Source organism: Sebastes umbrosus, chromosome 15 (assembly GCF_015220745.1).
Source record: "Sebastes umbrosus isolate fSebUmb1 chromosome 15, fSebUmb1.pri, whole genome shotgun sequence".
Classification (NCBI taxonomy): domain Eukaryota; kingdom Metazoa; phylum Chordata; class Actinopteri; order Perciformes; family Sebastidae; genus Sebastes; species Sebastes umbrosus.
In genome coordinates this window covers 15,444,822-15,471,572 of record NC_051283.1, presented here as the reverse complement: position 1 = coordinate 15,471,572, position 26,751 = coordinate 15,444,822, and the positions used below count along the sequence as shown (strand labels likewise).

The following is a 26,751-nucleotide window of genomic DNA, read 5'->3' as shown; positions in this document are numbered from 1 at the left end:
GGAGGACAGGACGTCTTCTTCTCTTGGTCGTACCATTAGGATTCAGCAGAGCCTGAAATTACATATTATAGCTGCCTATAGAAAAGCTGAAAAATGCTTCAGATAATGAGGAGAACTCTTCCTTGTTAGTGTGAGAACAGCCTTAATTTGACGTAGGACGTGAGTGGCCATCCATCTTGGAGAGGAACTGTGTCAGTCGATTCTGTCTCGTTCTCTCGGTATGTAGCCGAACCTTTAGAATTAAAAGGGGCTGTATGACATTGCCAAGCCCGAGGGATAACAAAGACACCTAAATGGAGTAAGACTTCCTTTGTTTTCCCTGTACACTCTATTATAAAAAATCTCTCAACCCTGAAACACTGACAAGTTGGCGAGGAAAATGCTGTTAAATCATCAGAGAACGTTGCAGAAATGCTTGAAAACAAAGTTTGTGTCGGTGCGGTTGGAAAAATAATTAATTTTCCTCTCACTTTAGAGGTCATAGCCTAATTAAATCATGAGAAAGTACCTTTTTATCATCAAATTCTTTCATCTTTTTCTCCTCTGCAAACACATGTTGCAGTTTGTTTTATCTGATTGCTATTTGCTCAGGAAATAAAGAGCAACACCAAATAATCTTTTATGTCTGTATTCTTTTGCTAAATAGGTAAATAAAAAAAACACCAATCAATTTGGCTTTTACAAAATGCAGGTTTTTTTATCAGCTTTGAGATGATGCCAGTCCGAGCCGAGAGGGAGAAAGAGACGAACACAAGTCAAAATAAATGACAGGAACATTAACAAAAATAGCTGTCAGAGTATTTCACAGTGCAAAAATCGTATCGTATACACAGTGTCTGCTCGTATTTACATGGGCATGAACATACAAAATATACAGAATCTGTCTTCCCCCAAACCCATACCATGAATAGTTAGTCTTACAGTGTGACAAATCACCTTTATAAAGATGAATTTCATACTAAAATAAATAAAAATACTTTCAAATTAGCAGGGGAACCTATACTCTTCCATCGTAGCATGATGATGTCATTCTCTCATATTGATTGTCTCTCTCCGTTCCTTCCTTATTAAACCTGGCTAGCAACAGAAAGGTCATTGAAATATAGTATTGCAATAGGTCCAAATGTCTGTTTTATTCAAGGGGGAAATAAGTGAAGCTACAAAATAAGAGCTGCGTCCAGCTTGTGTGGCTAATGTGTTTTCTGTTGGCTAAACTGCAACTTTACAGCTAACAAAGAGCTGCATCCTTGACTTGGATAATTTGATTAATATTAGAGCTGCAACGATTATTCAATTAGTTGTCAACTATTAAATTAATCGGCAATTATTTTGATAATCGAGTAATCATTTTGAGCATTTTTTTTTTAAAGAAAAAAAGTCATAATTCTCTGATTCCAGCTTCTTAAATGTGAATATTTTCTGGTTTCTTTACTCCTCGGTGACAGTAATGTGATCATCTTTGAGTTGTGGACAAATCAAGACATTTGAGGATGTAATTTTGGGCTTTGGGAAACACTGATCGACATTCTTCACCATTTTCTGTCGCTTTATGGACCAAATAACTAATCGATTAATCATGATGACTAATCAACAATGAAAACAATCATTAGTTGCAGCCCTAGTTGTTTTTTGACTTTTCATGGGGTTTGCTTACAATAACAGAAATATAGAATATCCCCCAGCCTTATCCTTAAAGATGCTCCTTCTTTACAATTTACATTTTAGTTCTTTGACCTTTCTTCCCCGACACGTAAACAGGGAGTGGCAACAATCTAATCACAGCAGTCTGAGCCAGCTACAGGCTTTATTGGCTATACGCTCCAGGATGATAAATGTTTTTCCTTGCCTGAATTCAAATGTCTTCTATTAGATATGCAGTTTAGGTAGCTCATTTGGGTTTTAAGTAACTTTTACAGACACAGAATTCATCCAAGTTTCAAAAAAAAAATTTAAAACGGTGGCTCCTGATTTGGATTGTAACGGTATGAGATTTTCACGGTACAATAACCATCTCAGAAAATATCACAGTTTTAAGGTATCATGGTGTACAGTATTACACTATTATTCTTATTCTGTTTCAATGACCCTTAAAGGAATGACAACAAAATTCTATACTGAATATAATAAACCGAAAAAATAGCATGTAACTATAGCATGTTATATAACTGAAGCATGTTAGTTTACATGTTAGCAGCACTGTAGCATGTTAAATTAACTACTAAATGAAAAAAAATAACAACAGCTGTGAGCTTTTAAAATGATGTCCTATGATTATTAACAAATAACACTTACTGTAGTTGTGCGACGGAGCAGCCAGACGGCTCCTGCCTGTACCTTTAACTCACAGATACTTATGTCAGGTTTTTCAATATTGTAGATAACCAAAAGAACACGGTATGATAACCATCAATTTTAATACCGCAGTACACCTTGACACCGGTATGCCGTTACAACCCTACTCCTGATACAAAGCAGACTCAGTCAGTGTGGTCTATTGTTTGTATTCACACTTAAATGCACTATGGCCATCAAAACTCTTAACTTTCATCTTTCCAAAATCCTATAGCACAGATATGAGTAAGCAGCAATAAAATCACCATAGAGTAATATGACCATATTTAGGACAAAGAGTTGATTATTCATGTTTTGCTGTCTGCGCAAGATTGTGATATGAATTTGTTGACTCTAGTATGGATGTGATCTTCTTATCATTTCATCTTTAGCGAGCCTTTCCTTTGCCCTGGATGCGTATTCATACAAAATGCTACAAAATTCATGAATAAATATGCATGGACAACAGAATATCACTTTTTCCAAAAAAAAAAGAAAAAGAAAAAGGAGATTGATTAAAGGCATCGTGAGCATGACAAAGGATGAAAATCTGTGCAGCTTCCACACTGCAGAGAAACCACTCGTTTGTCAGAATCATTGGCACAAATGATACTTGATTCATATATGCAGTTAAACAACTCTTGTGGCTGTTCAACCTCAAAATAAAGTCTTTTTTATTCATATATATATATATATTTTTTGCGCATTTAGCTTCTTTTTGCTTCTTTAGCCCTGTGATGTTTCGGCATCGGCACAAATACAGCGACTGCAAAAAACAACAAAGCAGTTGGTAGTGCAGCATCACAGGACACACACACACTTAGGAATTGGCAAGAATAAAATATTAATAGAAAACAAAAATAAAATCCTTTTTAAAACATTTGAACACATCTTTTTTTCAAATGAAACGTGGTGAACATACATTATGTACACAATTCCGGAGCTTCAAGCACAGAGGGTCTTTTGAAATTTGACCTCTATCATGGCACGTATACGATCAGGTTTGTTGGTGTGTGTCTTTAGCTTCAGGGTACCACATCTGTACTCAGCTGGACATGGTACGCCCCTTCATAGGTGGGACCAACAAACAGTACCCTTTGGTATAGGTGAGGTTAGGAAAGATTGTTTCTTCTACTTCACCTTAAAAATCACGACTTCACCTCCACCTCACGTCAATCAGAACCAATATCATCCTCTCTGTCACATTCAGCGCCATCGTCTCGAACAGAAAGCATCGCCGCCTTCATCACAGTCACAGTTATTTCCGTCTCCACACCAGACCTCCGTCACACTGTGAGCCTGCTCTCACAGTTTTTAGCAGCTTTAGGAAGTGACACATGTCAAAAGCAGCTCTTGTTTTGACATCAAAGTTCTCAGAAAACAGCCGCGACAGCAACGTAAAGTAAAATGAAGTGTCAGCCTTGTAGCTTATCCATCTCCGTCCCAAAGAGCTCTTTATTTCCGGACCCGTATCGTCGTCCTGGGCTGAACAAACCAACATCAGCCTCTAAGATATAATCACTGAAACATGGTGGGCAAACCGGATTTTCATTTCATACTGTACAACGCTCAGTTGCTCTTCTTCGTCCGTCCCCACCGCGACACTCTTTATCCTCCGGTGTGGCTCAAGCGTACGTCTCTCCTGATTTTAGTGCCTCCCGTTCAGGGTCCCCAGTGTGGCGCCCGTTCAAGTGTTCGCTGTTACAGTCATGGTGGTACATGGAGGCGGGTTCCTCGGTGATGGAGGTGGCTGTGTAGGATGTGGAGCGCATGGAACAGTGGTCCTTTCGTCTCTGACCCCACTGGGTTTTATACTGCATCCACTGTCTCTTCAGAGCTGCCTGCACCTGGGGCGACACAAACACATCATCACGGTCAGCGTCTTTGACATTGTTTTGCTGTCTAACCGTGGGACAAAATTTCTGTGGTAGTTTCCTCGCTCTCATATAACTGGGAAACCGTTGCATACTGCACAAGACCACATCTCAGTGAAAATGCTGTCAGTTGTTAGTTGTCAAAGTTACACAAACATTTCTCCGAACTGCATTTCTCTTTTACTTCTCAGATCACACAATGACTCCACCAGACAAATTAACATGCAAATCAAAACAGTGCAATGTGAGTAAGGCAGAGCCCATGTAAACACCATCTTGTGACAATATTAATCCAATTGACGGTGAGCTTAACTGATGCAAGCATAATTGCTGCAGCATATGTGGATCACTCAGATTTCAATCATGTTAACAGATGCTAGTTAGGAAATGTAAACACTACAGTCACATTTCTTGGTAAATTATGTGGCCAAGTTGTGCACATAGCCAGATCATCATGTTATTGAAAGGAAGAAAGATCTGTATTGAGCTATTATGTATAAGATTAGCAACAAGTAGTGTTGTAGTGCTCAAGATTGGTCTTGGTCTTGAGACCGGTATCAAGACCACTTTTTGAAGGTCTCGTCTCGGAATCGAACAAAGAAGATTCCCTGGATTTTATTTCAAGACCGGTCAAGACCATAACTGCGGGGTTTCACTAAATTGCCTGTGCATTGTCTGATTTATATGTTAACATCATTACTATGATTGCTCATAGAAAACAAAGGAACATTCCCACACATAAAATTCACCTCTGCAATGCCTTTTGATTATTTTGCATTACATTTCTAATGGTACACTTCTGCTTACACACATATTGAGTATATATGGCAATAAAAGAGGTGAATGAAGATACCAAGTTGGTATGTGTGTATGTTGGGGTAGGAGTTTGAGGTTCTCAAATAGGGCCCATAGCTCATTTCTGCCCCAGGGTCCCCTATAGCGGGTTAATCTAACCCTTCCTAGTATTGTTGTGAGACAGATGTGGGGCTTTAAGATTAATGTATTTGTTTTGTTTTGTCAATAAAATTTTATAAAAAGGTGAACTAGAATTACCGCCTTGCAGTTGTATGCCTCCGCCAATCAGTCAAGTTGCAGTTTACATCCATGTCTGTACAAGATGTCATCATGTGTGAAATTGTCATAACAAGCATATGAATTCTGAGTTATGGCCAAAAACGTGTATTGTGAGGACACAGTGACCTTTCACCACCAAAATCGAATCAGTTCATGCTTGAGGCCAAGTGGATGTTTGTGCCAAATTTGAAGAAATTCCCTCCATGCGTTGCTGAGATATCGTGTTCAGGAGAATGGAACGGACGGATGTACGGATAACCCAAAAACAATATGCGGCCACGGCTATTGCAGCTGAGGACGCATTAACATGCAGCCCAAACCCCAAATACACTAAAGTCAAAGTGATATGAAGAAAATCAACAAGTCTTCACATTTGAAAAGCTGGAACAAGTAAATGTTTGACATTCTTCCTCGATCAATGATTGATTGTCAAAAATGTCGACTCATTTTCTGTTGAACACCTAATCAATTCAGCATTATGTACTTATTGACTGACTGATTGAAGAACTGTGTGTGAACTTGAGTTCCTGAAAACAGAAACCACAAATACAATCTTCCAGCAGTGCAATGTTAATCATTTTACTCTGTAACACCAAAATACTGCGCTAATTACTGCGGGTATATTAATGATCTAATGATGTGAATTATGACAGTAATTGTTATAATGAGACAAAGAGCAGCCTGGGTTTTGCTTGATGTCACAAAAACAGCATGAAAGCTGTTTGTCTCTCTGACCTGACATCACAATGGAGCCATTGAAGAAACAAGGCAGTTCTGTGCAGTTTGGCCTTTAAATCAAAGAACAGGCCCCAGAAACCCGTGTCCTGATTAAGGGAGCTCAATTGGTCATTATGCGGGTGAAGCAAGCAAACCCTCTCATTCCCTTGTGATAGTTTGTGTTAGTTGACCCCAAATCACCCTGAACGTGGACTAGTCCATTAAACACATGTTCTGCACACTGTTTATACTCCATACATTGTTTGCATTGTTTAAAAAGACGCTGATGCGTTCTGGCTGCTCATCTATGAGCTAATACCTGACCTATTTTCCAGGCTGAACGCCACAGTAGATGGTTACTTCCTCTGTTCCAGACACCTCATGCTGAGTATTTACTCTGCTCTACCCTGTTTTTTTTTTTCTTCTCAGTCGAAAGAAATACCTCCAAACAACTTCATTGTTTCTATGAATAATAGGGCTGTGTTTTGGCAAGAATCTGGTGATACGATATGTATCATGATAAAGGGGATACGATTCAATATATTGCGATACCGTAAGCAAGGCAATTTTTTAAAATAAAATTTTAAGGAAAACTTTCATGGTATAAAGAACACAACAGAAATACACCATTTTAGAATAGGCCAAAATAACACATTTATACTGCAAACATAAAACTGCATGGTTTTTGCCCCAAGTACATGTGATTATCATAAAGTGGGCTTGTCTGTAAAGGGGAGACTTGTAGGTACCCATAGAACCCATTTTCATTCACATATCTTGAGGTCAGAGGTCAAGGGACCCCTTTGAAAATGACCATCCCAGTTTTTCCTCGCCAAAATTTAGCATAAAGTATGAGCGTTATTTAGCCTCCTTTACCGACAACCTAGTATGACATGCTGGTACCAATAGATTCCTTAGGTTTTCTAGTTTAATATGATACCAGTAACTTCACTCTAGCTTTAAAACTGACCCTGCTACAACCTCCGAAATATCGAATAGCAGCCGGGCCAAACGTTGGGCCGTCAGATTTTTAAGAGGTTAAATAAAAATCTATAGTGTTTTGGAGAATCAATATAGTATCGCACAAAATAATATTGGGATGCTCATGTGTATCGATATTTTCTTACACCCCTAATGAATAACAGAGAATTTCACTTCACTCTAGTATATTTAATACACAGTTTGTCTGTAATTGCCTGATCTGTCTGTTGTATTCACACCACCATGGAGACCTGCTAAAAATGCCTAATTTAACCTTACAGCACGTATTGTTGGTGCTTTGTTTTGTGGAGACCTTGAGCTTGAAAGCATCTGTCACACGCTGGGTCTATGGAGCCGAAAGGTCTCCACAACACAATTAACCCCAGGTCTGAGCTTTAATGGAAATCTAGCTCATTCATTTGTGTTTGAACCAAGTTAAGGATGCTCACAGTCAGACAGCTGCTGACAGACTTAGAAAGGCTGACAGGAGAACTTAAAAGGAGAGTCGATTTCCAGCTGGGCTTGGAAACCACACAGTCATTTATACTCGTGTCTTACTCTTCACCTGACATGACCCTTCAGCTTTCACTGCAGAAGCACTAAATTGGTCTCAGATGAGAGAAGAAACACAATGCTTTATAACCTGTTACAATTGGACTAATGACAGATGTAGCATTCCTGTGAAGTTCCAACCGTTTTACTCAAATATTCAATGCCAAAAACCCAACTTTGAGTCTGTGTTTGGGTCACCTCGTGATATGCTATCAAGAACAGATGTAAGATGCCAGAGATCTGACCTGGAAAAACAAAATATGAAAATGTTTTGCCTGATGGAGTTTGATGTCTTGTACTTAATGTCATAAGCAATGAGCAGTTTTATTGCTCCATGGCTGAGCAGCTCCCAGAGTAACGTGCAGGTTGACCTTTAAAAAGGGCAATTGCTTTATCACAACCGCAGCATTATTCCTTCAACATGGCACCAAAAAATGAATTTTTCAAATATACTTAAAGGAATAGTTACTAGTAGTACTAGTAGTTAATAGTTATAGTAGACAATTTATTCATTTTAAGGCTGAGAGTTGCCTGAGAGGAATTATACCACTCTCATGTCTGTTAAAGGGACTATTTGTAAGAATCAGAAATTGCTTGTTAACAGCGACACCTGTGGCCGTTAAGTCAACGAAAGTCAGCGTCCTGTTGCTCGGGCTCGCTCTACATAAGCTAAGCTAACTGTCTCCTGGCTCTCATTGCGTATAAGAGAGTGGTATCGATCCTCTTATATAACGCTTGGCAAAATGTTGAACTCTTCCTTTAACTTTACACAACATTGTGTAGCAGCAGCGCACTGTAGGGAAACCAAACTGACACATAAATACATGAAAAACGCTTACCTCTCCATTGAAGAAGCAGAATATTGTTGCCACCAGTAATCCCTTAAAAAGCAAAACAAGTAGATATAATTACAAGTAGTAGACATAATTACACATTATGTCTACACATCCATTTTTTTTCTTCTTACAAAATCCGAATCAGATATACTTTATTTGCCCCCGGGGGGAAATTGGGAAGTTAGTTGCTCTCATATAAGAGTATAAGGAAATATAAGAAAAATAGAAATAAAGTAGCATGTAAATTATGTACATAATGCCAAAATATATAACATAATATATGTAGAGAATTATAAATAAATAATAAAATTGGGATAAGAAATCAGAAATATAAGAAATATGTACAAATATGTGCATCAAACACATACAATATATAACCACAGTGTAAATAAGTAAATAAAAAATGCGTGTATATAAGTGTGTTAAATATAAATTGCAAGAATAGTATAAACAAGAATTAAATAAATTCTTAAAAACGTACATAATAAATGCAGTATTAATGACAAAGTATTGCACAGTTGAATTATTGTACAATTTCTTGTACAGTATTGCACATTAAAATAATAAGGAATCATGGGGTAGTAACTAAATGTAGTAGCTAAAAGGTAGGAGATTTAAGGAAAATGTATCACTTCCTAGCAGTAAGTCAGGACAGCAACTTCACAATCAGAGTGCTTTTTGAAAAAAAGAAACACAGTACAAAGAGTATCTGGTGGAGCAATGTACTCCCTATCTGGTAAGTAAATGAACTGATTGCCCACCTGCCTGTTGTTTAATCAAGTGCCTAACTCGTAGCTAAATAAAGTTAATGGAGTGTCTGCTTTTTTAATGTAATTCAGCAGTGAATCACATCAATCAATCACAACAACAACGAGGCAGGAAACAAGGCTTTTATGAGTGGAGACTTTCAAGCAATGCCAAACATCTAAATCTCAAAACTGACAGGACTGAGGGCACTGAATGTGAAGTGTGGGCTGCGTTCAGGACCATTTCTGTTTGCATACTGATACTGATATTACTTTTCTTTATTATTGATTGTGGTTGTTCCCAGATGTGCAAAATACCTCAACCCACAAGGGCAGTGAAGCAGCATTTTATTGGCTTTTTTCCACCTTTGAACTGAGCTTCTACCTGGTACTTTAATAGAAATTCTGATTAATGCAGCGCCTTGCTGTCAGCTCAGTACCTACGTGGTAGTGCATGAGTATGTGCATGAGATACTCGTAGACCTCCCCAGCTAGACGGTTCTCTGGCCTCCAGGGAAAAATGACGAATTGTATTCCCAGCAGGGGCACCAGGATCAGGGTGGCTCTCACTGCCTTCATGTACATGTTGGATTCTGCCCGGTGTGTGTCCCTCAACTTGGTCACCAACACTCTTATAATATTTAGTAAGAAGAAGAGGTTCACCTGCAGAGAGTAAAACAAAGTATGAAAAAAAAAAACGAAACAATAATTAAAGCCATTTTTCTGATCTTTTATGCTTCATCCCCTAAACACTCCGACTCTGTCTTTCATATGTTGTACCTGGCTCAGCTTTCAAACTAGAGTGAATATACTGGTATCATATGAAACTAAAAAACATATCCAATCCATTGGTACCAAACGTGTCATGCTAGCTTGTCGGGAAGAACACTAAATAGCTCTACGAATTTACGCAAAATTTTGGCGAGGAAAAACTGGCATTGCCATTTTCAAATTTTAAAATGATGTGTTTGAATATTTCTGCATACAGGGGTCCCTAAACATCTTGGAATTATATAAATTGGGTATGACTGTAAAGCTGAGACTCTTGTGGATCCAATGAGCCCAACTGTATTCATGTGTGATGATGTTAGTCCCCATAGTAGCCATTTCACAGTGAAACCATTTTTTTAAATTTGACCTCACTGTATAAAATGACCTGTGGTGACCTCTAGGATAATCACAGCCTCATGAAACTTTACAGCCACAAACTAGAGACCTAGAGCATTCAGAGGATGGATGATTTTCCTAGGTAGATTGACAATAAGGGTGTTTCTGAGCAGTTTCCAGAAGTGCTCGCCATCCAATCGCCGAAAAATGCAATGCAGAAATCTCCAAATGTCAAAAGTGTTTGATGCCATATCACAGCATGGCTTTTTCTATGGTGTTACTCAAGGTCTTGGTGTCTCAATATGGTCTTTTGGAGGTATAATTGATCATTTTAATCAATTCTTGACAGGTAAAAAATGGTTAAATTTAGCACCAAATCTGTGTAACAAATGGTATCAACCCAAAAATTGCTGCAACAACTTATGAGACATAATAGAGCATGGGAATGACCATCGCAAACTTCTATCATCACGTTCTAAACATGCATCGCAAATTAATCTTAAGGTTCCCAGCTTTCAGATGATGTACACAACCTCTATGTGACATCTACTGTTGACTTTTTATCTACCCCTGAACATCCCCTGTCCATAACCACTACCCCTCTAAAAAAAGGGGAGCAGAATGGTAAGGGGTTAAGAACTAAAACTACAACCAAAATAACAAACCAATAATCACATGTTTCCCTCTGATCCATGCATTTCTATGGAACAGCGGATTAGCAGACTTACAAGAAGCGCTGCCACTATAGGACCATGGACCGCGTAGAGCAGATGGGTTTCCACACTCATCCAACAGCTACAGAAGGAAAAACATATCAGTCAGTGCTGTCTGCGGCCCAAAATACACATGCACACACACATGCAAAAACATGCACGTGTAAGGATCTGCACGCTCTCGCTCTCTCGCCACACACAGACGAGCACGTATGTAAACACCTCCTGTTTATTTGCACAAGTTTCTGGAACATTACTCACTTGTCATCAAAATACTTTTTCCTTGCCACGGCGTGGATGGATGCAGGCACTAGAGGAAAGCCTTAGACGGGGAAAAAGATGAGGTCTTGAGTGAATTTAGGGAAATTCATTAATCATTTATGCAACAGTAAAAAGTGTGGTTAGCTTGGTCAGTTGTTTCTCTGGTCTTAGACTTCCTCATCAAATAAATGATTCCTTCACAATAATTGTTTAATTCTCGGAAAGGCTGAAACACAGTGCATCTACCTTCCTATTGCAATTGTATTGCTCCAACCTGAAAAAACAACACTACATTGTTTATTTCCGGTAACAATCCCGTCTTATTTGACATTATGGCTATAAAAAAAACCCACTGGAGGCTGGGCTCAGACTAGCTTTTCACTCTTCATCTGGATACAAACACATGAATCCATGTACGGTCCATTTTCAGACACCAATGAGGCCCTGCAGCATATTGGCCACAGATGGACCTAACTGGCCTCCACACACACACACAGACACACTACAAACACAGGCCTCAAGGTTTATCCTCCCATTTTTAATGATGACCATCCATTTAGTTCCATCGCCCACCTCTTTGACAGACTGCACTCATTATTCCTGTTTTGAACAAGGTGAAAAGCAGGACAGCACTTAGCGACAGGAGGGCCAATAAAGCTGTCAGCGTGTCCAGGTTGAAATACTGTACGAGGATTGGGCGGATACGAGTAAATTGTGGCTGCTAGATTGTGTTCTGTCTTGTTGAATTGTTTTTTAGTGAGTTGTTAAAGCTGTGACTGAGTCCAATGAAGGCATAAAAATACAAGATACACAATACAATATAATACACATAGACAAAACACAGCAAATAGTGTTTTGATCAACGGACTCACCCCAGCCCAGGAGGTAGTACCAGTGCAGATGCTGCTCCTCAGCAAACACAGCCACCACGATGAGCGTGTGCAGGTAGATGCCTTCGCACAGCATCCAGAAATAATTGCAGCCCAGCATGTACATGTGGAAGAAGTGTAACACCTTGCAGCTAACCTGCAGAAAGAGCCAAAACAGGAATATTTGTTATTTGTTTTGTCGATACAAGAAGAGCACTATTAAAGTTGATTCAATTTAAACACTCCTGACATCATCTCAGCAGGATACAAAAAAGATGTAAAAGGATTTTTCTACGCTCATGGCACAAAATCATTAGCCAGTATTACCCTCTGAAGACAGTGAAGATGTTTATTCATTTACCCCCTCTGGAGGTGAGCTGGGATGGAAGTGATGGTTTTACTTTGTAGTCGGAGTGCTCTTTGATTGCCATGTGCTGCAAGCATATTACACAGTACTGTACCTTATACAGCACGATGCAATTTTCTATCTATGCATCCAGCATAGTGTGACAACATGTCTCATTATATATTCTGTTCTTTTGATTGAATCATTAATATAATTTCTTGGAAGAGAGACTTTGACTTTGATGACACATTATGATGTCAGTCTTATCCTTCCACAGTATATTAATGCTTTAATTATAGAGATGCTTGTGGATGCGCCATAAACTGTAATTCTGCTAATGACTGCTACACACTGGTTCCAATAAACCTGATGTCAAAAAGTCCCAACTTCCCTCTTAAAAATTCATCCACAAAAAATGTCTTTATGTGTGTCTCTAGGAATATTGAGAAACGTTGTTTCATTTCTTAAGGGATTTGTTAAAGAGACATGTTTTTGGATTTGTCTGCTTAATTGGTGGCTGCTGCTGGCTCATCCCATCTCAGATGGATTCCCCAAATTTGGATTATGTGACTCCCGTAAAAGCCAAGATGGCTGCAAATTGTAAAAACCGAATCAAACATCCATCTAGAAAGTTATGTGTAATGTAACAAATTGCTACAACAATGTTTCTCTTCAGTATATGGTAACTAAAAGCACAAAATCATACTGTATAGTGTTGCAAAAAAATGTTCCCTTTTGATACTACGGATCACAATGCTTTGTTAAATAAGCTTCTTTTCATGTTTTGTTGATTCTGCTTACAGCTGGCTGTTGCAGATGGTTTCAAGTCAAGTTCCCTTACAGTTGACAAAGGTGTCCCACAAGGGTCAATATTAGCCCCCCTGGTATTACCATTTCCAATTTAACTTTGCAATATCCTTTTTTAATGCTGACGATGCCATCGTCTGGACCCCAAATCAGACTTAGTTGCTTCTCCCATAATTTAAAGCTTGTTCTAAACTTCAAAAAGACAAATTGTACGCAATTTCACTTGAGCACAAACTGTTGATGTTCCTACGATCCATGCTCTCAATGGAAATCTAATCAATGCAGTACAGCATTAGAAATACTTAAAGGAATATAGTTAGACAACAGATTGACCTACAAATCGTTAAACACCTCAATCAAAAACTAATTCGATTTTTATACAGGAACAGAGTTAGTTTCTCCTCTCAAAACAAAAAAGATCATACAATCCCACTATACTATCTGTACTGGATTATGAATACCTCTGGTCTATGGAGTTGAGCAAAAGTTCATGTCACTATTTTACCATGCAGTCTTTGAGCGTATTACAAGATATGGGATAACTGCCTGGTCTGGTAACTTGTCTGTACAGTTGAAATCCCAGATTGTAATTATGAGAGAGATTTATACTGTGACTTTCTAGCTTAAAGTGAGAGAAAATGTTTTGTTAGTAAATGGAAGAAATGGATGATCTATGACACAGTGGAAATGCGTATGGACAAACGTCACTGTCAGTAAGTGCGTATGTGCAAACTGTTACATGGAAGCTTTGTGTTGTTGTATGTTTCTAACTTCTGTGGAACTGCAGGAGGAAGTCCAGAACAAATTTCCCTACAGGCACAAACAAGTATATCTGATCTGATCTTATCTTATGTATGCGCATGCTGCTGCCGCTACCCTTAAACCACAGGACACCATTTACCACAGTGCCATTTGATTCATCACACGCGATAGCTATTCCACTATTCTCATCACCTCTGAGAATTATATGAAAAGGTTGGATGGTCACCATTGTTTTCAACTACAAGACAAATAGCTGAGATTAACATCCTTTGTTGAGCGTGAAGTGAAGAAGCATGACACCAAATTGCAGGATAGATTTAAATTAAAAGCTCCTTTCATGTAATATGCTCCTCACTACTGGAAATGTACTGCAAAACAAATTAAAGTTAGAGACTATTGTTTCTCTGAAGGAATTTAAACTTCTGCTTGCAGAAATTTGTTAAAGATTGTTTTAATTAGTGCATCTGTGTATGTAGTTATTTTTTTGTGTGACTAACTTATCTTGCTGTAATCTTGAATATTTGTTCTCAGGTCTCTCTCGCAAAAGAGACCTTGATCACTTTCTGAATAACTACTACAGACTGCTTTGAAAATGATGGGGGTAATTATGGGGGTAACATCCTGCATTACCTGTTAGTGTTGAGAATCTGAATGGACAAAGGCAGGAATCAATGTTTATAACGGTTCAGCTGCTCTGGGGGACCCTGAATCTTCTACCAGAGGGTCAGAGCTGGTACTCTGAGTAGAGAGTGTGTGTTGGCTCCGACACTATTTTCTGATAATAGACTACTCATATTCTAAAAAAACAAGTATTGAATTAATTGTTTTCCTTTGAAACCTTTGTATGAACAAAAATTATATTCACATCAGGATTTCTGGTTTGTAGTCCGGTGTTAAAAGAGCATGCGTGCAGTCACCGTTCAGTGATTCAAAGATGTTGGCGTTGCTATTGACTGCTCTCAGGGGTCTTCTTAGCTCAAAACACACAACAGTCTTTCACTTCTAAACTCTTAGCCATATGTCTCTCCCTCACTTTCCTACATTTCTCTTTCCCGTTAAGGAAACTCCACAATAACAGACATGGACTCATATCAGCATGCAATGAGTTAGGTCACACACCTTTTACTGTCAGGCGTAGACTGAGGAGATTATGTGATCTGTCTGTCTGTCTGTCTGTCCATGGCTAATCTCACATACTACTGGACCCATCAGTCTAATATTTTTGGTGCTCATTTTTGATTGTATGCCCAAGGACCTCACATGGTTGCAGTGATTCACACTTTTTGACAATATATTTTATTGACTGTTTTAAACCGTCATTGACTGCTGACTCCTCACTACTCCTAACCAGCCGGTAGGGGCCGCAAGTGATCAACAACTGCTTCAGTTTGGAATCTTGTTTCCACTACAGATTACAAATTGTTCCTCTCTTGATTTGCATGCCAAGGTAAGACGCTTTCATGTATGTATAACTATCGCTTAGCAAATGACAAACTGAACTGAGCGCTGACTACAACGGAGCGCGTCCTCTCATGTTGACTAGTTAGCCATTAGCAGCCGGTGGGCAGTAGTCCTGCGATGTGTTTGGCTTACAGCTAACAGAGTTAATACAGCTAACAGTTAACGGAACTAAACACACCGACAGTTTCTGTTCAGCGGAAGCATTACAAGGTCCACATGAAGCGTTACACAGTGAACTGCAGTTCAGCTGCTCTGTTGTGTTAGACGTGCGAGTGAAAAATGCATCTAATACGGTTGCGGTCTAGATGGGGGGCAATTGTGGTTTGTATTGATTCAATCAAACATTACAGCAGTGGTCGTTGCAGACACACCTGGCGGAAATCTGTACTCTACTGAGTGCACTTTTTTCTAGCTCACTACTGTTTTGCATTGCAGCTAGCCGAGGTTTGTCTAAAGTTACCGACAATGTTCTGGTTTACAAATCAAGCTGCCATACATCATGTAGATGTTTCTCATGTTTTCAGCCTCCTCCCAGGTTTGACATAAGCTTTGGGGATTCACTCCCCCACACTGCTGGCAGGCTAAACCAGACTCTGTATCGCCACACCGGAGAGAATTAAAAGATCTTTTATTCTCTGTGAGAGTAAATCTCCACCACAATCCACCTTTCCTAGATCACCAGCGCAGAAAACAGGCTCATAAGTCTCACATTGGCAGCTGTAAATTTCAAAATGTTTCCCCAACAGACATGCGTGAATCCCAACAAATGGTGCTTGTGATTTCTTTTTCTGCATCCTCTTGAAAAGCGGGGCCACGGTGACCAATTTTAATCCGACACGCTGCAGCGAGTAAGCACGACTTGACAGTTCTACGTCGGAAAGTAACAGATTCGACACAAACCTTTTTGACAAATGGCGAGGAGGAGAGGTTTGAAAACGGGTCACTGCACAGAGTATATATTTCTTGGATTTTATGTCATGTCGGGCTGCTTCTTGGATATGTTCAGCGATGGGATGTGAATAAAGACGGCAGTCAAAATGAGCCAGATAGATTTGATGAATGTATGAAAAAGGAGCATCAGAGGGATGCAGAATCAAACTCAAACCCGGCTGAAGCCTCCGCTGTCTCCTGGATGTTTCTAGTACTTTGTCGGAACAGATTGCTGAAAGCTGGCTGGGGTCTAATGGGATTGTATGCACTGTGAGCCAACTTCTACAATCCTATCTGTTGTTTCTGTAGGGGACTTTGATCATCTTTTTATTTAGTTTTTGCACATTAGCATATTGCAAGGATTTTGATGGTTGTTCATTTTAAAAGTTTGTAGTAAGTAGGCCATATTCTGACACACTTTTCACTAGAGCCCGACCGATTTGGCTGATACTGGCCTATAACAGATATATTGGTATCACACCGATTTCACAGAATATAATGCAAATAAAGATGCTTGCTTGAGTAACATAGAAATTGTGTCATCACATAGTTTGTCCAATAGAACTTGCTCCAACATACAGTACTGTGGCAAGTAGCAGATTGAATGCTAAGTCTTAGTAGCGAGAAATGTAACAGCCATCTCACTAATGGTTAAAAATATAAACCGGTACAAAAATGACAATTACCTACATAAACCACCATGTCTAACATAATCCTGTCCCTGACAACCGCCATGTCACTCATGCTTATCACATCTATCACATTAGCGAGGTTGCTAGTCAGCTATAGTTTGTCAGTAGTGAGTCAGTCCATCGACATACTGACTGCGCCACAATTGGAATAAACACTTTGGATAACCGCTACACGCCATTCAAAAACGGCTACAGACCGGAATCACTATCCGTGTTCAGGAAAAGCGCCCCATGTGGCAATCTTGTTGAAGTCTATGTAAATAAACTTCACTAATTTTCTCTCATTTTTCTCTTCTTTTCTGAGCACCTGACTTTTGATGACTGGCCGTTTTTTTTATTTATAATTATTTAATTCCCAGTGAAGTTTATTGTTTCAGTGCACTGATGTTATTTTGGACAATAAAGTTTGTTGTTAAATTGAAAAATATCCTGTCTCCATTACATATCTTTGTCACAAGTATTTGATAACCACACTTGAGGAATCACTGCAAAAACATGTGTGTACAGTATAGATATCAGCCAATTGATATTTGATCTTTTTTACTCCCTAATATCGGCATCAGCCCCAAAAATCCAATATCGATCGGGCTCTACTTTTTACTAACTTGGAATTCTAGAGCCTGAATGTGTTTAATCGTATTCAGTTCTACATAAAAGGAAAGATATGATCCTTGTTTCGAGTAGGGAAACCTCTGCAATAACAACTTTTAAGAGGTAGCAAGCAATGAGTCAACAGGTTGTCTGTTCCAAAAGGAGTGGTTCTTGAAAAGTAACACATGAATTTATGTTCAGGCCTGATAGTGAGGCATTCCTACGAGACAGATTTATCATTTCTACCAAAGCAGACCTCGGGGTTTCAAAGAATTCACATAATGCATTCAGTGTGGCTCCAAAACTCCTGACAGGAGAATGTGGAAGAGAGCAAAAACTGTCTGTTGACTGTGTAACGCTGCCAAGATATGGCACAGTGAGATTAAATTCTAATTAGGATGTACTCAAAAAGTCTGTTGCACAAACTTTAAATATTTAAAATATAGAACAACTCCATTTGAAATGAGCTTGCTCACATTGCCTGGCCTTGCATAAGCAAATTCATTTTAAAGAGTTCATCGAAATTCTTCCTTGCATTTTAATCTGGTTTAGCATAAATTGTGAATGCATTTGTATCTCATTTCAAGACAGTGAGACTAATCCTCCTCCTCACACTGTATTCTGCTAAATGGCATTATTTTTGCCGTGCCAGCATCTGGCTCTAGTCTCTCTATCTCTACAAATATTGGACTATAAAATTTGGTAAAGACACTCATGTCCCCCTTAGGATAAACTGTAATACCTTTGGTGTTACGATAACTTCTCCTCTAGTGCCATTATCAGGTACAATACTTGTACACTTATATACTTGTTCAAAACTCATGACATGCCCATCAGCCTTAGCTGTACTTTGTTATGTGCTAATTGGAAATGTTAGCATGCTAAAATGCTAAACTAAGATGGTTTATGATCAAATACCATGGATGTATAAAGAGAACTAGATACAGCATCGGAGGCGGGCTCCCGTTCATTCCTATGAAAGTTGATCAGTGGTGCATGAAGCGAAAATGGCTCGATTGCCGAGTAATAAAGTACCCGGATCATCTGGCGAGCTTCCGCATCCATTGGACCCATAGAGCAGGCGCAGTAGCGTTTCCTTTAACTCCGCCTCCCAGCCCTCGGTCTGTGTCTCATTCACATGAACGGAGGAAGGGAAATAACTCTGGATTCAGCTATTAGTGCATTTTACAACTTTTAGGACCTAATGATTTAAATAAGGGCTATTCAAGTGTTCGTACTGGGAAGTTGATTTTACTAAAAAAAAATTATCCGCTGATTAACAGACGTCTCTTTCCCAATGTAAGTCTATGGGAAAAAGTCTTTTTAGGCCCAATGGCATCACGTGACGGACACGGAAGTTGTAATACCACCGTTTGGCCACTATGTAAAATTGGCCCGGCGCTCTTCCTGGGGGCTTGTCAAATATTTGCAAAACTAAAGACATTCCCATCAGCATCAGCTGTACTTTGATAAGATAAGATCAAACTTTATTTGTGTTTTGTACTAATTAGCAAATGTTAGTATGCTAACATGCTAAATTAGGGTGGTGGACACAGTAAACATAATACTTGTTTGCATTGATGTTGTGAGCATGTTAGCATATAGTTAGTCTAACAGACTGTGACAGATACGTTGTGTGTTTCCATCCCCACAATGGATGTATGGCAGCGCTAACAATGACATTTGTGGTCGTCCTGGTGGTAAATATTCAACAGAGGCTGAACTCACCGGGTTACTGCTCACCACTTCAGGATTATTGACCACTCCTACAAGGTAGATGATGGTGAGGGCTGAATTGAGCACATAGGACCAGAAGAGGTTCTTGTGGAGGGTGATCCTTTGGCAGCTCAGACTCCTGTGTGAAGACAGACGTCATGATTGACTTTGTAATATAGCAGGACATGATGTGATCATTATTTTTTTTTTTTTAAATCTACAAATTATGAATAAAAACTCTTCTGACACACAAAAACAGAACATTAAAGAAGACAAAAATGTGCAACAACCGATGAAGTATACAGGAGAAAGCATAACTTGCGGGCTAATAGTTAAATGAGGTTGTCAGATGTTGCTTCAGTCTGTAAGATATCAAATAATTGGGATCTTTTATCTCAGAATGTTTTGTGGTTGTTAAATAAAAAAGCCCTGGGATCAATGAGCTGGATTGCCTCTAAATGCTCTGTACAGTGCATGCTAGAAACGCTGTTAAATAATGCATAATAGATCCCAAGGGTGGCCTTCATCACTTAGAATTAATAGCATAATGAAATGCTTGCCAGGCAACGTGAAAATCTATTAGAATCAAAACCGTTACAAATAATTCATATCCACTAGCTTTATTGTTGGTTAAATGATGTTTCAATTTCAGTGCAGCCATCAAATGTACTTCAGCTCACAGACAGTGTTTGAAGCTAAATGAAACCATACACCAAATATACTCTGCCTCCTATAAATGTGTCATCTGCACTTTAAAAATTTATATCCTTTTATTGCTCATGGACAATTTTATCTTTGTTGAGCCATAAAAACCCCAAAGACTCATGAAAAACATGAAGATCGCTACGTTTCCCCAAGCCAAGACAAAACAGCATATACAACTGCACATTTTCACCGTCTTATTCAGAGGCCGCGGTCATCTCGGACAGAAAAAACAGCCTCGCTTTAGCTCCAGACATAAGAGGGAATGCAGGAGCTGCTGAATGCTTATATACAAAAGGGATTTATCTAAAAGGGGAAGTCAAAACACAGACTGAATCCTTATGGCAGCGTCGTTCGGACTGTGACAGGTCCCAACGTCTTCTGGGCTGTTCAACCACGTCTGTTTTTCCACAGCAAGCTGGAGTATTTTTTTCTGGGAATCCGGACAGTGTTGATGTAGAGTTGTAAATAACAAAGTAGTGCAGCTGTACACCATCGCATACCGCTGTAAGCTTCACATCTGGATCTTATAATACAACATAAGGCTCCAATATTTTAAGTGTTTTGGCTATAAATAGCACAAGTCAAATATATAAAGGATTTTCTAAGCCAATAACTTTGTTGCTTTATTGAGATTTTAATTTGTCGGGACTGTGATGTTGATGAATTGTAAATATCCCGCTGAGTTTCTCTGTAGCTGAGTTAAGAGTTTGTCTCTCAGCGGGTCACGGCGTTTTGCAATAATGCACCTGACCTAAACACAGCCGCTAGATTTACGAGTGTGTATAAAACTTTGCAGCAAACTGAGGGCCTCGTACGAGATCTGTTCTGGATAACAGCTGCGTTTAGGAGGTCAGCACCCTTCAACATGTCAAATTTTACAACTGTAGCATTCATGAACAACAAGGCCAACAAAGTAAAAATATTGATACAGAACATAAAATGAATTCCCCCCCCTCTAGGCTCCATATTCACGTTTCTTCATAGGTATCTGAAGAACTATAAACCCTAAGCTCCTAAAAATAAACTATAAAGTTTCAACAATGTGCAGTCTGCTAACTTTTTCTCAGGCTTTATCTCCTCCAAATTTCACATCCATTAGCTGAATATTTTGCCTCCCTTCCCTTTATCCACGCTGTTATTTTAAACTCTCATCTAGTTGAATTTCAGCAGCAGTATCTCCTTTAATTGTGCACTTTCTCCCTCTGGGATTAAGCAGTTCATCAGGATGAACAACCTTAATGAGCAATGCGCTCAGGTGCACATGTTTGTAATAAAAGCAAAGCGCCAACGCGTCCCATGGACGTCACAGCTCCCCAGTTTTGAATCCTAAATATCCATGAAATAAATGTGCAGTGCAAGGAGACCAAATTGGCATGAAATTAGCGACAGTTAAGTTGTGTATAAATTACACTCAGTGAGGCAGCAGAACTGGTTGATAGTTTGCATTAATTTATGACAGCAGCTATGATTACTGTCATCACTTTTAATTTAACACTGTGCTAATTTTAAACACATTTAGATCATGTTACTTGCCCCAGAGCAGCTCTACGAGTAAACCGCCTTTTTAATTATATTCTAAAATGTGACATTAACATTGAAAAATCCTATGTGGACAAAGGCAGAATAGAAAATTTCACTGACTGCACATACGATTGAGACAAAAGTACTGACAATGATGAGTAATGAAATGGTTGGAGGAGACTGTAGTGAAAGCTCAACACCATCTGTGGGCCTGTCATGTGTGATGATGCTAGTCCCCATAGTAGCCATTTCATTGTATTGAGACCGTTTTTTAAAACTTGATCTCACTGTATAAAATGACCTGTGATGACCTCTAGGATAATCACAGCCTCATGAAACTTTACAGCCACAAAGTTAAGACCTGGGGCATTCAGAGGATGGATGGCTTTCCTAGGTAGATTGACCATAAGGGGGTTTCTGAGCCGTTTCCAGAACAGATGTGCTCACCATCCAATCGCCAAAAAATGCAATTTTTGCATAAATCTCAAAATGTCAAAAGTTTTTGATACCAAATGACAGCAATGGCTTTTTCTATGGTGTACCTCAAGGTCTGGGTGTCTTAGCGTGGTATTTTGGAGGGATTTTTAATCATTTTGATCAATTCTCGAGTGGTAAAAAAATGGTTAAAATTAGCACCAAATCTGTGTAACAAATGTTATCAACCAAAAATTGCTGCAACAACTTATGAGACATAATAGAGCATGGGAATGGCCATCATATACTTCTATCATAATGTTCTAACCCCTTATACACTTTTACAATTTATAATTATTGACTAGAACAACTTGACACACAGTGCTAAGCTGCATCTCAAATGAATCTTCCCAGCTTTCAGATGATGTACACCACTTCTATGTGACATATACCATTGACCTGCTATCCCCCCGTAAAGACTCCCTGTATCCCCCCTAAAAAAGACAAACATGGGTTCAGGGAAAAAAAGGGGTGAAGTGGAAGAGGTTAAGAGTAAAGCTACCATTGATTAATCACCTCAGAATTATGACAAACTGCATCAGCTTTCGTCTTGGTACAACCATCCTAAATATTTACTACAGTCATTACAATGTGCATCATCAAACTATTAACTGCAATTGCAGCTAAATTACCGTCGAATCCATTACCTGAAGGAGAAGAAGATGGCCAGAGAGATGAGAAGAAAGGCTATGGATAAAGCGTGACCCACAATCGCCATGTAAAACAGGATATACGCTGACTGTAAAAACAAAACAATAGATAGAGAAAACACATGTAGAATTACTACTTAGAAAAAAGTAGATGTACAGAAGAAATGTGCAGTCCCTGAGGTATCTTATTGTTGTATTTTGTGCCGATCAAGGCCATAAACTGCACAAATAGTATTCAACATGTGACATTTGGCACTAAATAAAGTGACATCAATGTTACAGTTTACATTTTCAGGGTCAATTAATCCAGGGAAATGTGGCAGAATCTTGCAAACAAAAAAAATTGACCAATGTTCTCACGTCTCAGTTGATGGTGGCTTGCTCATGAAAGAAAGAATAAAGAGCTAAAGTTGGCATCAACTCAGTCTTATCAGAAAATCAGGGAAGGTTTATTTTTCCTTATTTCTCTTTGGGATAACACTGCTGAGGCTGTTTGTTCTAAGAAGTTTCCTGAAGCTGGGAGGCTGAGTCAGCAAAGATCAGGTTTCTGTGGTAACAGATGGAGCGGTCGATCTTTGGTTCTGATCGATCAGCAGACTTTAAGTCTTTCTCCCAGGTTTGCCAGGACAGCAGCGTATAGTACACTGCCTGGATGGAGACAAGACGGAGTTTCTTGCAGTTGTTTTGTTTACAATTTGCCGTTATTTGCAATTGACCATTTCCTCTTTTCCAGATGGGAGAGCAGAGTTGTTATTTTTTTGTTCATTTCCTTGGATATTTGCTGGGTGAATTTTTTTTTGACAAACCTGTTGTCAATAAGATAGAGGGTCCCTAATCATCAGCATTAACAATGGAAACGTTTGCAAAAGGAAAGCAATACAATTTAAATTAGCAAAAGGGCACTTTTGGTTCAGAGTGTAAATTTTGGTTTTGTGCGAGAAATTTGGGGTTAAGTGAAATTTGGCACAGTGAAGTTTCACATAACATAACACAATCAATTACTGCTGTCAACTTGTGTCATTAAAACTTAGACAAATAGTTATACAAACAAACCAACAACAAACACAAGGCTTTAATCCATGGGACCGTTGTTCGTGTCCCATGGCTTAATTTTCACTTTCACTTTCACTTTACAATCAGCTGTTCGCTTGTGTCCAGTGTTCACAACGTTTTATGTTTTAATTTATAAACATAGTTATTTTAAGCCCAGCCATGTTGTTTTTTCTTAAACCTAACTAACTGGTTTTGTTGCCGAAACCTAAGCAAGCGTTTTTTATTTAATTCACAACATTAACCACGTGTTTACTGTGACTGAAAAGTGACGCTGAGGGGTCTGACAAAGCGTTAGTATGTGACGAATTTGGGTGAGAACGTGTTGAAATCCTGGAATGAGCTCTGCAGTGTGCTGGTCTGGTTTCCATGTGGGAAACGTTGGTCCAGCAGCCTGGTGCTGTAGGTGATAAGAAGGTTGTTAATGATGGTGTCAACACAATGCTATTTAGGGAGACTCCTCTGCCAGGCCTGTGTTTTATGACGACAGTATAGCCTGAGAGACAGAGGGCTTACATGTTACTTTCCACCTCTACATATTTCTCTGGAGCTCAGTATTGGAGAGTAATGTGTTTTGGAAATAAAATACCTGTTAATGTTGTTGTCTCGTACAATATTTATGGCCTGCTACGTCAGAATTTCCAGTTTTCAGATTTTCTCATATCTGCTCACAAATACCAGACTCCATGCACAAAAATAAAAATTTATGCTGAGCCATCACACTGTGACCACCAGGCAGTAGATCTATGATAGCACGCTACATTATCTTAAATAAATTACCTTCAACTTTGCCTGGGTGTTTTCATTGCAGAGTGTGTAGTTGGACCAAGTCCTGTTGGTATCAGGGTGGCGAAACCACTGCCCGTCCTCCCCACAGTACTTTGTGGCCTTTTCTGAAAGTAACAATTAAATAATAAATGCATATTTGCCAAACATCTTCACATTCATACAGGTGTGTCCATGTATTCAAGTTCTGTTAGCCTCGGTGAATAATTCATCCTCAAAGCAATTAATATTTTATAGTTCTTGAAAAACAGTCAACAGAGTGTCAGAAGTGGAACTCATTGTGCATCAGCAGACCATTAAAGGAGCGACACTCTTGAGACTCGCTGCTCACCTGTCGGGTCAAAGTCGACGAAATAATTGGGGCAGTTTTGAGAGGTGTAAGTTCCCGCTGGAGTGTCGTCCCAGCACAGCCAGCCATCCCAGTTACGACTGCAGTGCCGCCCTGTAACGTAGCAACACAGAGAGTTAAACATCCGGAGAGGAGAAGCAGCCATGATGAGTCTCAGTAGATAATATCTCTACCTGTTTTGTTGTAAAGTGCATCTCGATTCATTTTCTCGAAGCATTTGTACTGGCTGTCGAGGATTTTCTTCCTCACAATATCCTGTCCTTCTGGGTTGACCATGGGGCCGACTGTGGCCTCATCAGCAAACTCCACCTCCGTGTCTATTGAGAGCTGGGCGGCTGCCTTCATTTTAGAGAGACACACACACACACACACGCACACATAAATACACAGTCATGATTAATCAGGACGGAGCAATGAGCAGTGAGGCTATGGAAAAAAAAAGGCATGACACACAATTGAAGAAATTCTTCTTTTAAGTACAAGAATATGCTTTTCCTGTACGTCTGTTGATGACAGTGAAAGAAAGAAAGAAAGAAAGAAAGAAAGAAAGAAACTATGTGAGTACTATTTTCAAATCAGATTATACTGAAAATGCTAATTTTGCTCGTCAATTTCTGTATTATTAATGAACTCATCCTATTTAAAATCACATTCATTTTCATTGACAGAGACAATATATATACAATTATGTTTTCCACAAAAAAACAATGCAGTATTTTGTATTTTTTCCAGCTCTGAGTAGTATTAGCAGATCTTCCTTTCAGGCTATGGATTTCATATCCTTGATACCTCTATGTATGGCTGACCCAGCTTATGATATGCATATACTACATTTGTATGATTTCGTCCCAAACTTGCAGAAAACCACAGCAGTATTGGTAAACTTAGAGAAATACTTCACCCACAAAATGACCATTTGTATATCAATTACTCACTGTGAATGGAGAATCCGAAAACAGAGTAAATCCCTGATGAATTGAAGTAAATGGAGGCCAGGTTTAACAGCAAAACTATATAAAAAATTTGTTTACAAACTCTCACACAACTTGAATACCTGTATAATAATTAAACCTGGCCTCCACTTACATCAATTTGTCACTCTGTTTTGGGATTCTCCGTTCACCGTGCAGGCATGCGAAAAAAAAGGCGAGTTTTCTTCAAGAATTCAAGGTAACACATGGTGAGTAATTGATATATGGGAGAATTATTCCTTTAATTACCAAGAATCCCTATGCATAATCTGCACAATAAATGTTGGATGCATAGTTATTACAGTACATCAGGAAACATTACCTTCAACCTCTCCTTAGTGACAGCACAGAGTGTATAATTGGTCCAAGTCTTATTGCTCTCTGGATGGTGAAACCACTGCCCATCTTCTCCACAGTACTTAGTTGCCTTTTCTATAAAGAACAATTATATCATAAATAAATATACTGTATGTTATTCATTCTCCAAATTCCCACTCCTCTATAAATCTGTGCAGCTGTGTCCATTATCTCCAATCCCATTAGATTTACTAATTAAATCCTCACAGCAACTTTATAGTCCATCTTCTTTAAACACAGGAAAATAAGGTCAGAAGAGGTTAACAAGATATCAGTAGACTTTCAAATACAAAAGCAAAATTCTTGCGGCACACTGCTCACCTGTGGGGTTAAAGTCAAAAAAATAATCTGGGCAGTTCTGGGAGGCGATGGTTCCCACTGGAGTGTCGTCCCAGCACAGCCAGCCATCCCAGTTACGACTGCAGTGCAGCCCTGTAACGTCAACAAAGCCACAAAAACATGATGACAAATGTTTACAGGCCTCTTGGTCATACCTTCATGAAACTTCTCAAACAGAGTTAC

The 26,751-nt window shown here is 39.1% G+C and overlaps 1 protein-coding gene across 1 annotated transcript in view; it reads right to left on the bottom strand.

Annotated features, from left to right (window-relative positions):
• Window positions 1–1,633: 1,633 nt before the first annotated feature.
• The window catches only part of calcr (calcitonin receptor), a 64,476-nt gene continuing 39,358 nt past the window's right edge, over window positions 1,634–26,751 (bottom strand). The window contains exons 10-22 of the mRNA XM_037795494.1: window positions 26,551–26,661; window positions 26,195–26,304; window positions 25,075–25,240; window positions 24,884–24,994; window positions 24,547–24,659; window positions 22,714–22,805; window positions 19,379–19,505; window positions 12,065–12,218; window positions 11,193–11,253; window positions 10,947–11,013; window positions 9,556–9,774; window positions 8,369–8,410; window positions 1,634–4,178 (exon numbers count right to left, since the gene is read on the bottom strand). Coding sequence (XP_037651422.1) covers window positions 3,957–4,178; window positions 8,369–8,410; window positions 9,556–9,774; window positions 10,947–11,013; window positions 11,193–11,253; window positions 12,065–12,218; window positions 19,379–19,505; window positions 22,714–22,805; window positions 24,547–24,659; window positions 24,884–24,994; window positions 25,075–25,240; window positions 26,195–26,304; window positions 26,551–26,661 — 1,595 coding nt within the window. The 3' untranslated portion in view covers window positions 1,634–3,956. The remainder of the gene's footprint in view (window positions 4,179–8,368; window positions 8,411–9,555; window positions 9,775–10,946; window positions 11,014–11,192; window positions 11,254–12,064; window positions 12,219–19,378; window positions 19,506–22,713; window positions 22,806–24,546; window positions 24,660–24,883; window positions 24,995–25,074; window positions 25,241–26,194; window positions 26,305–26,550; window positions 26,662–26,751) is intronic.